Consider the following 12,408-nt stretch of genomic DNA (forward strand, 5'->3'; position numbering starts at 1 on the left):
TATCAAGGTGAATAGAAAAAGCTCTTTCAAGTGTATAAAAAATAAAAGAGAGATGAGAGTAGATATAGGACTGCTACAAAATGAGGCCGGAGAAATAATAACAGGGGACAAGGAGTTGGCAGATGAACTAAATGAGTATTTTGCGTCAGTCTTCACTGTGGAAGACACTAGCAGTGCGCCAGGTTTTGAAGAGTGTGAGGGAAGAGAAGTGAGTGCATGTTACTATTACAAGGGTGCTCAAAAAGCTGAAAGACTTAAGGGTACGTAAGTCACCCAGACAAGACGAACTGCTCCCTAGCATTCTGAAAGAATTAGCCGTCGAGATTGTGGAGGCATTAGTTATGCTCTTTCAAGAATCATTGTACTCTGGCATGGTTCTGGAAGACTGGAAAACTGCAAATTTCACATCATTCTTCAAGAAAGGAGGGAGGCAGCAGAAAGGAAATTATAGACCAGTTAGTCTGACCTCAGTGGTGGGAAGATGTTGGAGTCAATTGTTTGGGATGAGGTTATGGACATTGGACAAGATAGGATGAAGTCAGCATGGTTTCCTGGTAGGGGGTTGCAGTGGATGTTGTATATCTAGATTTTCAGAAGGCCTTTGACAAGGTGCCACACATGTGGCTGCTTACCAAGTTAAGATTCCATGGTGTTACAGGAAAGTCACTGGCATGGTTAGAGCATTGGCTGATTGGTAGGAGGCGGTGAGCGGAAATAAAACGATCCTTCTCTGGTTGGTTGCCAGTGACTAGTGGTGTTCCAAAGGGGTCGGTGTTGGGGCTGCTTCTTTTTATGCTTTAAGTCAATGATTTAGATGATGGAATAGATGGTTTTGTTGCCAAGTTTGCAGATGATACGAAGATTGGTGGAGGATCAGGTAGTGTTGAAGAAACAGGAAATCTCCAGAAGGACTTAGACAGATTAGGAGAATAGGCAACAGAGTGGCAAATAAAATACCATGTTGGAAAATGCATGGTCACACAATTTGGTAGTAGAAATAAATGTGCTGACTGTTTTCTAAATGGCGAGAAAATCCAAAAATCTGAGTTGCCAAGGGAGTCGAGAGTCCTTGTGCAGAACACCCTCAAGGTTAACTTGTAGGTTGAGTCGGTGGTGAGGAAGCTAAATGCAATGTTATCATTCATTTGAAGAGGTCTAGAATACAAGATCAGGATGAGATGCTTTTTAAGGCACTGCTGAGGCCACAATACTTGAGTATTATGAACAGGTTTGGGCTCCTCATCTAAGAAATAATGTGCTGGTATTGGAGATAGTTCAGAGGAGGTTCACAAGAATGACTCTGGGAATGAAAGGGTTATCATTTGATGTCTCTGGGTCTGTACTTTCTGGAATTTAGAAGGATTGGGGAGGATCTCATTGGAACCTTTTGAATGTTGAAAGGCCTAGACAGAGTGGATGTGGAAAGTATGTTTCCCATGGTGGGGGAATCTAGGACAAGAGGCCACAGTGTCTGGATAGAGGGGTGTCTATTAAAAACAGAGATGCAGAGAAATTCCTTTAGCCAGAGGGTGGTGAATTTGTGGAGTTTGTTACTAAAGGTAGATGTAGAGGCCAGGTTGTTGTGGAGATTGATAAGTTCTTGATTGGCCACAGCATCAATGTAACGGGGAGAAGGCCAGGGAGTGGTGCTGAGGAGAGGAAAAAAGGATCAGCCATGATTGAATGGCAGAGCAGTTTCGATGGGCCAAATGGCCTAATTCTGCTCCTATATCTTATGGTTATGGTCTTGAAATGGTGAATTCAGAGCTCAGTTAAAGTATAGATAATGTATAAATTCACAACTAGAGGGAGTGTGATACTGGACCTCCTATTAGGGAATAATACAGGGCAGGTGACTGAAGGGTGTGTAAGAGAACACCTTGGATTTAGTATCGTAGAGTAGAAGAGCAAAGAAACAGATCCTTCGGCTCATCCAGTTCATGCCATACAGTTATTGTGCCTTGTCCCATCAACACACTCCATAACCTGCCCATCCATGTACTTAATCAAACTTCTCAAAATCAGCAGCAAACATTCGAATGTGCACTGTATTATTAAGCTGAAGTACTTAGCTCGTCTCTCTTTCAGTTATTACTGCAACAACCAGCATCGATCAGTTCATTGCGGAACCAAGAGTCGAAACAGCAAAAGCAGCAACAAATGGATGTGATGATGCAAGACCAGGGTCCTCACAGTAAACAGATACAGGTACCAATACAATATTCAAAGGGAAACAAGTATGCACGCAAAAACAAGCTAAATTAGTTGCTTGCCAACATAAGATGCTGGAAATGCAAAACAAATCCATCAATTTTGTAAATTCTTCAAACTGGGAGGTAAACAAGCCTGAACAAAGTATTTATTTCTTCACTGCTTTATCTGTAAAAGTTTAAAACTTCTTTTCCCTATGCAGGATGAGCAGAGAATACTATAAGGATATATATGTAAGTAAATGCTGTTAGGGAAGTTAAATACATGTACTGTATTGTAAGAATGCAAATTGCTGTTTCTATTACCAGAGTGCATGCTCCTTCCAGAGTAACCTGGAGGGTAAGAGACGGGACCTAATGATAGTAACTCTTAAGGCAATGAGATGCAGGAGGTGTCAAGAGTTGGCATTCAGCAATACTACCAGTGGTGGGAGAATTTTTTTCTCTACAATATCCTCCCATCCCTAGAAATGTCACAGCAGAGAATGAGGTCATTCTGCACATAAAACCCATGAAAGTTCTGTCCATCCTCTGGTCAATCAACTTGTCTTGGTAAATTGGTCTATTATTGTAATGTGTACCAAGATGCTGTGAAAAATGTCTTACATACCATTCATTAGAATTATACAAGATAAAACAATAACAGAGAGCAGAGTAAAGCGTTACAGTTACCAAGAAAGTGCCGTGCAGGTTCATTCTCTGAGACTTGACATCACGTTCCATCCCTGGACTCACCTTTTACCTTTATACATGCAGTGGTTGGCATAGAACCTGACCCCATTCATTCCAATGGAAGTGCTGATCTTCATTAAAAAGGAAAATGAAGTTTATATTTTACTTACAATTAATTTATGTGATGTATTTTCAAATAACTTTATTCTTTTTTCCAAAAATATTTACTTTTTGACAATTTAAAAGTATTTTCACAATTTTAAGTGACTTTGAGAATCAGAAAAGACATTCTGACAACATGAACCGCCAGAAGGTTATCCAGGGCAGCCTATGGGTGGGGCCTCAGTCTGTGCTTTTTGTCGAAGGTAGCTGATGTAGCAGCATATCCTGAAGTGAAGAAGAGAAATATGAACATGGGGATTTGATCTGTTGGGTTAAATTAATATTTTAAATTAACTAGTTGCTATGAAAATCAATACCTTCTAAATGCTTTTACAGGATACTAAAAGAACACATGGTGGACAGATTGTACAGACATCCCTATCCAACCAGTTGTCTGGGAGCCTGGCGTTACACCTCAGCAGCCCCATGATGATTTCTCAGGCTCCCACAATGACAGTCCAGAGAGAAGGCACCACTGGTCATTCAAGTCCTAACTTTACTCGAGATGGGCACTTAAGGTAAAGACATGGTTTTTATGGTTTATGATTAACCAATTATGGATTCATAGTGATTTAGAGCACAGAATAAGAACAGCTGCATTATTGTGCTAGAGGATTCTCGGAGAAATGCAGTTCAGAAACCATTGATTGGCTATGATCATGTTGAATGGTGAAGCAGGTTCCTATTTTCTATGGTTCTATTTCCATGCTGTAAGATTAGAGCAGTTTAAATACCTCTAGATCTTTGCAAGTAGCCATTAACAGATTTGGGTTAAAAACTGGTCCCAGCTTTAAAGCATGTTCAGGTTGTGCGTTCTTTCCAATTATTTTTTTCTCTACTTATGCTTAAGTCTCAATAAAGTGCCTTGGCATTATGCATGTAGCTTCAGGCTCACTATAAATCAGAGTTAACCATATACATTAGTATTATCACAACAGATAGTGGCAATGAGGCCAAAACCATTCATTGTCACTAATGTTTAAATGCCAGGGCCAATGTGTGGAACAATGAAGATGTCTAAATATCATTGACCAATTTATTCTGCTCCACCATTAGCCTTTCAACAGCGTTTGCTCACCATTTAAAGTGTTGAAGTTGAAGTAGATGCTCTGCAGATGTTAATGAATCTAATAATTAATGAATTCTAATAATTGCAAGTGTTGTATTTTTTAACAGCACAATTTGCTAATACATGCCCCTTGGCCTCTCAGACCCAGATACTTGTGCTTCACAATTGTATCCTATTCTCCCTGCTCTGACAATTGAGTGAAGAGTTACATTTTCAGCCTGTCGATTTGGTTACAGAATAGTGATAGGGAGACAGTTACTGTAGTTACCTCACACTTTATTCTGCAATCCTGTGTTCAGATCTAATTGCAGGATTGGATTTCAGCAAAACTATTGAGGTAGTTTCTTGTGAATCATGATCAAGCACAAGCCTTACAAAACCTCAGTATGACATCATCGCTTTTATATTCTGGCCCTCTCAAAATGAATGCCAGCATTTCATTTGCCTTCCCTACCACCAACTCAACCTGCAAGTTAATATTTAGGGAATCCTGTACTCTTTACACCTCTGATTTTTAGATTTGCTCCCCATTTTAAAAATTAGTTTACATCATTATGCTGTCTGCAAATTAATATTTGCTAAGTGTGTTTTGTAAATCTAAACTGATTTGTTCAAACTTGTCATATGCAGTAATCACCATTTTTACGATTCAAACCATTCATACCAATTACCATTCATAGCAGGAGTCAATGGGGCATATGTGTTGTCTTTCTCTGTGCTTGTTAAGTCAGCTGATATTTTTTGATGAAGAATGTGGAGGTCAATGTTGGGCATGAAGGTTTCAATGTGTTTACTTCGTCATTGTATTCATGGATTTGGCAGTGAAATGGTAATGCTGAGCCTGGTTTACACTTTCTGCTAATTGTTTACACAATGTAATTGCAAAGGTAAAAGATAAAAATAAGATTTTAAAAAATAATTTTACAGTTGCATTCAGAGGTATAAACCAGCATGTCTAATTTTGCAAACAAAATTATGATGATTTATTTCTGACATAACATCTGGGGAGTATTGTCTATATTTTTACTGCTTTACATCAGTTGTGTTAATATATTGATATTAAAACCATTCCAAGCGGAACCTTTCTGAGCCAGGTGTGAATTTCTGAAAATATTCAGGATAGGTAAAGGACAGCCAGTGAATGTCAAGCAACTTTGATGTGTGTTGCTTGAATTTCCAGCATCTGCAGAATTCCTCATGCGAGTGAATGTCATTTACTTAGATTTTCAGTAGTCCCTTGATAAGATGCCGCACATGAGACCTGTAAGCAAGAGCCTGTGGTATTACAGGAAGTATACTAGTGTGGATGAATGATTGGCTGACTGCCAGAAAGCAAAAAGTGGAATACTATAAAGGGGGCCTTTCCTGATTGGCTGCCAGTGACCAGTGTGTTCCACAGGGGTCAGTGTTGGGACGTCTTCTTTTCACGTTATATGTCAGTGATCTTGATTCTGGAATTGATGGCTTTGTGGCCAAGTTTGCGGATGATATGAGGATAGGTGGAGGGGCAGGTAGTGTGAAGGAAGCAGGGAATCTGCAGAAGGACTTAGACAGATTTGGAGAATGGGAAAAGAATTGGCAAATGGAATACAGTGTAGGGAAGTGTATGGTCATGCACGTTGGTAGAAGGCATAAAGATGTAAACCATTTTCTAAATGGGGAACAAATCTAGAAATCAGAGGTACACAGGGACTTGGGACTCCTAGTGCAGGATTCCCTAAAGGTTAACTTGCAGGTTGAGTTGGTAATCAGGAGAACAAATTTTTGTTAGCATTCACTTCGAGAGGACTGGAATGTAAAAGCAAGGATGTAATGCTGAGGCTTTATAAGGTATTGGTCAGACTGCACTTGAAATATGGTGAGCAGCTTTAGGCCCCTTATCTATCAAAGGATGTGTTTGCATTGGAGACAGTCCAAAGGAGATTCATAAACATTATTCTGGAAATGAAAGGGCTATCTTACAAGAAGCATTTGATGGCTTTGGGCCTGTACTGTCTGGAGTTTAGTGGAATTGACTGGGGGGGGGGGGCGTCGGATTTCCCTTTGAAACCAATCGAATAGTGAAAGGCCTAGAAGAGAAAATGTTTCCTGCATTGGGGCCCAGCCTCAGAATACAAGGATATCCCTTTAGAACAGAGATGAAGAGTAATTTCTTTAGCCAGAAGGTGGTGAATCTGAGGAATTCATTGCTATAGACAGCTGTATGTATATCTAAAGTGGAGATTGATGGGTACCTGATTAGTAATGGTGTCAAAGGTTACTGAGAGAAGGCAGGAGAATGGGGTTGAGAGGAATAATAAATCAGTCATGATGGAATGATGGAGCAAACTCGATGGGCCAAATGGCTGAGAGCATGGCACCTATTTGGAATCATCAGTCTATTAATTTGATATACTCAAAGTAAGAACTCAGCAAACTCTAGCTGGAAAAAATGGAAATAGGAAGTTTATATTATTTTCATGTGCTGTGTGTGATTTGTACTGTGTTTTGCACCTTGGTTCCAGAGGAACATTGTTTTGTTTAGCTGTATTCATGTGTACAGTTGAATGACAATAAATCCGAACTTGAACTTGAACGATTTCATCTATTAGCTCATTGTTTTCTTTCTAAAGAATGCTACTTAGTCAACCTATTCAACCAATGATGCCTATTACACGCCATACAAGACAACCCATAGAGTTCATTACAACTGAACAGCAAGCTAAGTAAGTATAATTTGAGTGTCACTGTTCTCTTTGTGCAAATCTGTGTACCATAGCTCTGTGACATTTTATATGCAATGATTTTATCTAGATTGAAGGACATTTGTGTATGGCAAAAATAAAATCCAATACTTGTAGAAACCTCTTAATTTGATTTTGATTGATAGTATCCTTACAAAGTAGAAATTTAATATTCTGAATTGATGGTCATTAATTAGGGTTTTGTAAAATCAAGGTCTGTTGTTCAAAATATGCTTTAAGTAAGCAGTAAAGTGTTGAAAGTGGTGAAGGAAGAACTTTAGATGAATGGAAGGCATAAATGTATTATAATGACAAGTGAAAGTAATACAAGGGAAAAAGAGATGTCAATGGAACAAGGAAACAAAGAATGGTCTGGAAGACCTATGTATGACAACAGAATCATTGTCAGTATTCACAGTCTGAAAGTGGCAGTGGTCACTATTGTTTGATCAATCAGTTCAATGCCTTCTGATCTATCATGCTGGCAAGATTTCATCTTTAAGCGTTTCAATTTATCTGATACTTATTTGACACTTTTTTTCTGTAAATGAATCTAACAGATACTCACAAGGACAAGAACTCTCTCAAAATTTGGTAGAACAGCCAGTGAGAAATAATGTGCCGATGGTCTCTAATACAGTGCTTATGGGTCAAATAATAACAGCTCCAGGATTTTCTATATCACATCCATCTCTCTCTCAGCAAACTATGCAACTTCAGCAGCAGCAGCAACAACAACACTACTTACAGGTAGGGTAGTAATGAGGATCTTGCAGCTGAAACAGACCAACCTGTATCCAGGTTTAAAGTCAGGTGATCACAGCCAGCCCATGCAACCCATGGCAAGTTTGAATGTCTCGTTTCACTATACATGTGCTATTACTTTCCTCTGATGAAGGAGACCGAGTCCAAGCTTCATTTCAAAATATGAGCTCATGATTTGCATTGATACTCTAATGTACTTTTGTATCAATAGAAGTCTAGTTCAGATAACATGTTTGGACAAAGACTGTATGCTTCTGCTGAGATGGTTGTAATTTTGCCTATTTAAGTTTTCTTTCATTTCTTTTAAGTTGCAATCATTACTTCTATTTCTCTTTTATACTTTAAAGATTATTGAATGAACTATTGTTTTATGTCTGCTACTCAGAAATGGTCTACGTTGCAGCACATGCTGTGTTAAGAAGGGGAAGGCTTCATGTAGAAAGTATATGCTGATACAGTTGTACAATTATGAAATGGATTAATTGCATGGCAAATAATTAAGGGTTTGTTTCTATTTTTCCAAACAGACACAAACATCTGGTTCACTGCAAAGTGGCCACTCAGAACTACTCCTACTCCCTTCTTATTCTCAGCAACAGGATGTTATGGGATACCATTCACAACCTCAGCAAAGACCACATGTTCAGCGCCTTTCTGAATCATCGAATGTGTAACATACTTACCAAAAAAATTATACTTCAAAACCCCGAATAAAAGCAATGCCCATTCTTTTGGTTTAACAAACCTACAGCTAAGGTGCTGTATTATTACTGTCTTTATGGTTAAGTACACTAAGTGTTTAAATTTAAAGTTTCAGAACACAACATGAGATTCATTAAAATTTCTATTTCTAGAAAAGGGAAATGGAATGACGTATTTGAAAGATTTGCTCAGTTTGGAATTATGGTCCACAATGGTTGTTTTCACTCTCAGTTTTAGGGTTCATTTGTTGAGTTCACCTCTCAGCTCATTAGCATGGTTGAAGCAATAGTACAGTGGTTACATTTTGCTCCATAATGGTGTTACTTTTATAACTGCAGTTGGAAATGACTTTGCTTCTCAGCAACACATTTCAGAAATCCTTGGGCTCTTCACTTGATTCTTCAACCAGGGACAATGTGTGCCAGGATTTCCACTGTACAATCTTAGATGAATTTCACAATCAAAACTATAATAACTGGAGTTTTCCACAAATATACACAGATAGAGGTATTTAGCCAGTGATTTCAATATGCCCTTTCTAAATTTTGTTGATGCATTGCAAACCTGAGAATCAAGTACTAGGAGAAAGATATACCCTTTGCACAAACTTGGCTTTTATGTTTGTCATGTAACCCTGTTTGTGTTATGAATTGAACATATCTTTTAATATTTCCTGTGGTAAAGTGTAATATTAGCTGATTTAAGGACACTTACTTTGGCCAAATCTCTCCAGCCCTGTGGGATGTGTTCATTTTAATGTAACAATTATGAATTGAAATTCTGCAACACAGAACATTTAAAATGGTTTACTTTGTGCTGTATAACTTTCAGAAACATGCACTTTTTCTGATTTGTATGTTTTGTTAAAGCTGTATTTGTTACATAAAATTCTCTAAGTAAAATGTGGAAAAGAATTGTCTACATACAGATAATGTAATATATGAGTTATTTCTGTATAAATCATTCTTTGGAACAAAAGTGGATTTTAGTCTAATTTTGTATAAAATGCATAAAATCATTTCATTTTTGTCAGTGATCATTTTGTAATAAATAGTAATCATTGATAAGACTCAAAAATGTTGTATATAGTAATGCATATTTTTTACAACACACAATATGCTTGCATTTCCTGCATACTTAATATATGGATACACATCCATAAATCAGATTCATAATCCAAAATTGCTCTGAATTTTTATCCACAAGTTATGGATACAACTATAAGACAGCAATTCCCATTTTCCAAATTCAAACACGATCCTCGTGATCCAAGGGCCGGGGGGTACTGGGAACCAAGGGTGGACAGAGGGAGAGAGGATAGAGACAGCGCGGAAAGGGGATGGCAGTGAGGAGCGGGAAGTGGGGGATAGAGACAGGGCGGAAAGAGGAGGGCAGTGTGGAGCGGAGGGTGCGGGAAGGGGAGATAGAGACAAGGCGGAAAGAGGAGGGCAGTGGGGAGCGGAGGGGGCAGGAAGGGGGGATAGAGACAGGGTGGAAAGAGGAGGGCAGTGGGGAGCAGAGGGTGCGGAAAGGGGGGATAGAGACAGGGCGGAAAGAGGAGGGCAGTGTGGAGCGGAGGGTGCGGGAAGGGGGGATAGAGACAGGGCAGAAAGAGAAGGGCAGTGGAGAGCGGAGTGTGCGGGAAGGGGGGATAGAGACAGGGCGGAAAGAGGATGGCAGTGGGGAGCAGGAAGGGGGAATAGAGACAGGGCGGAAAGCGGAGGGCAGTGGGGAGCCGAGGGCGCAAAAAGGGGGGATAGAGACAGGGCGGAAAGAGGAGGGCAGTGTGGAGCGGAGGGTGCGGGAAGGGGGGGATAGAGACAGGGCGGAAAGAGGAGGGGAGCGGGGAGCAGAGGGTGCGGAAAGGAGGGATAGAGACAGGGCGGAAAGAGGAGGGGAGCGGGGAGCAGAGGGTGTGGAAAGGCGGGAGACAGGGCGGAAAGAGGAGGGCAGTGGGGAGCGGATGGTGTGGGAAGGGGGATAGAGACAGGGCAGAAAGCGGAGGGGAGTGGGGAGCGGAGGGTGCGGAAAGGGGGTATAGAGACAGGGCGGAAAGAGGAGGGCAGTCGGGAGCAGAGGGTGCGGAAAGGGGGGATAGAGACAGGGCGGAAAGAGGAGGGCAGTGGGGAGCGGAGGGTGCAGGAAGGGGGGATAGAGACAAGGCGGAAAGAGGAGGGCAGTGGAGAGCCGAGGGTGCAGAAAGGGGGGATAGAGACAGGGCGGAAAGAGGAGGGGAGAGGGGAGCGGGAAGGGGGGATAGAGACAGGGCGGAAAGAGGATGGCAGTGGGGAGCAGGAAGGGGGAATAGAGACAGGGCGGAAAGCGGAGGGCAGTGGGGAGCAGAGGGTGCGGAAAGGGGGGATAGAGACAAGGCGGAAAGAGGAGGGCAGTGGGGAGCCGAGGGCGCGGAAAGGGGGGATAGAGACAGGGCGGAAAGAAGAGGGCAGTGGGGAGCGGAGGGTGCGGGAAGGGGGGATAGAGACAGGGCGGAAAGAGGAGGGGAGCGGGGAGCAGAGGGTGCGGAAAGGGGGGATAGAGACAGGGCGGAAGAGGAGGGGAGCAGGGAGCAGAGGGTGTGGAAAGGCGGGAGACAGGGCGGAAAGAGGAGGGCAGTGGGGAGCGGATGGTGTGGGAAGGGGGGATAGAGACAGGGCAGAAAGCGGAGGGGAGTGGGGAGCGGAGGGTGCGGAAAGGGGGTATAGAGACAGGGCGGAAAGAGGAGGGCAGTCGGGAGCGGAGGGTGCGGGAAGGGGGGATAGAGACAGGGCGGAAAGAGGAGGGGAGCGGGGAGCAGAGGGTGCAGAAAGGGGGGATAGAGACAGGGCGGAAAGAGGAGGGCAGTGGGGAGCGGAGGGTGCAGGAAGGAGGGATAGAGACAAGGCGGAAAGAGGAGGGCAGTGGAGAGCCGAGGGTGCGGAAAGGGGGGATAGAGACAGGGCAGAAAGAGGAGGGCAGTGGGGAGCGGAGGGTGCGGGAAGGGCGGATAGAGACAGGGCAGAAAGCGGAGGGGAGTGGGGAGCGGAGGGTGTGGAAAGGGGGTATAGAGACAGGGCGGAAAGAGGAGGGCAGTCGGGAGCGGAGGGTGCGGGAAGGGGGGATAGAGACAGGGCGGAAAGAGGAGGGCAGTCGGGAGCGGAGGGTGCGGGAAGGGGGGATAGAGACAGGGCGGAAAGAGGAGGGCAGTCGGGAGCGGAGTGTGCGGGAATGGGGAATAGAGACAGGGCAGAAAGAGAAGGGCAGTGGAGAGCGGAGTGTGCGGGAAGGGGGGATAGAGACAGGGCGGAAAGAGGAGGGGAGTGGGGAGCGGGAAGGGGGGATAGAGACAGGGTGGAAAGAGGATGGCAGTGGGGAGCAGGAAGGGGGGATAGAGACAGGGCAGAAATCGGAGGGCAGTGGGGAGCAGAGGATGCGGGAAGGGGGGATAGAGACAGGGCGGAAAGAGGAGGGGAGCGGGGAGCAGGAAGGGGGGGATAGAGACAGGGCATAAAGCGGAGGGCAGTGGGGAGCAGAGGGTGCGGGAAGGGGGGATAGAGACAGGGCATAAAGCGGAGGGCATTGGGGAGCCGAGGGTGCGGAAAGGGGGGATAGAGGCAGGGCGGAAAGAGGAGGGGAGCGGGGAGCAGAGGGTGTGGGAAGGGAGGATAGAGACAGGGCAGAAAGCGGAGGGGAGTGGGGAACGGGAAGGGGGGATAGAAACAGGGCGGAAAGAGGATGGCAGTGGGGAGCAGGAAGGGGGGATAGAGGCAGGGCAGAAAGCGGAGGGCAGTGGGGAGCAGAGGATGCGGAAAGGGGGGATAGAGACAAGGCTGAAAGAGGAGGGCAGTGGAGAGCCGAGGGCGCGGAAAGGGGGGATAGAGACAGGGCGGAAATAGGAGGGCAGTGGGGAACGGAGGGTGCGGGAAGGGGGGATAGAGACAGGGCGGAAAGAGGAGGGCAGTGGGGAACGGAGGGTGCGGGAAGGGGGGATTGAGACAGGGCGGAAAGAGGAGGGGAGCGGGGAGCAGGAAGGGGGGGATAGAGACAGGGCATAAAGCGGAGGGCAGTGGGGAGCAGAGGGTGCGGGAAGGGGGGATAGAGACAGGGCATAAAGCGGAGGGCATTGGGG

The 12,408-nt window shown here is 44.1% G+C and overlaps 1 protein-coding gene across 2 annotated transcripts in view; it reads left to right on the forward strand.

The window, feature by feature from the left end:
* Nucleotides 1-9,326, forward strand: part of LOC134349013 (neuronal PAS domain-containing protein 2-like) — a 114,624-nt gene extending 105,298 nt beyond the window's left edge. For both annotated transcript variants that reach the window (XM_063052853.1, XM_063052854.1), the window contains 5 exons: nucleotides 2,089-2,208; nucleotides 3,381-3,562; nucleotides 6,726-6,818; nucleotides 7,397-7,586; nucleotides 8,129-9,326. In XM_063052853.1, the coding sequence (XP_062908923.1) occupies nucleotides 2,089-2,208; nucleotides 3,381-3,562; nucleotides 6,726-6,818; nucleotides 7,397-7,586; nucleotides 8,129-8,275 (732 nt within the window). In that variant the 3' untranslated portion in view covers nucleotides 8,276-9,326. The remainder of the gene's footprint in view (nucleotides 1-2,088; nucleotides 2,209-3,380; nucleotides 3,563-6,725; nucleotides 6,819-7,396; nucleotides 7,587-8,128) is intronic.
* Nucleotides 9,327-12,408: the final 3,082 nt, after the last annotated feature.

This window comes from Mobula hypostoma, chromosome 7, assembly GCF_963921235.1.
Source record: "Mobula hypostoma chromosome 7, sMobHyp1.1, whole genome shotgun sequence".
NCBI classification, from domain to species: Eukaryota; Metazoa; Chordata; class Chondrichthyes; order Myliobatiformes; family Myliobatidae; genus Mobula; species Mobula hypostoma.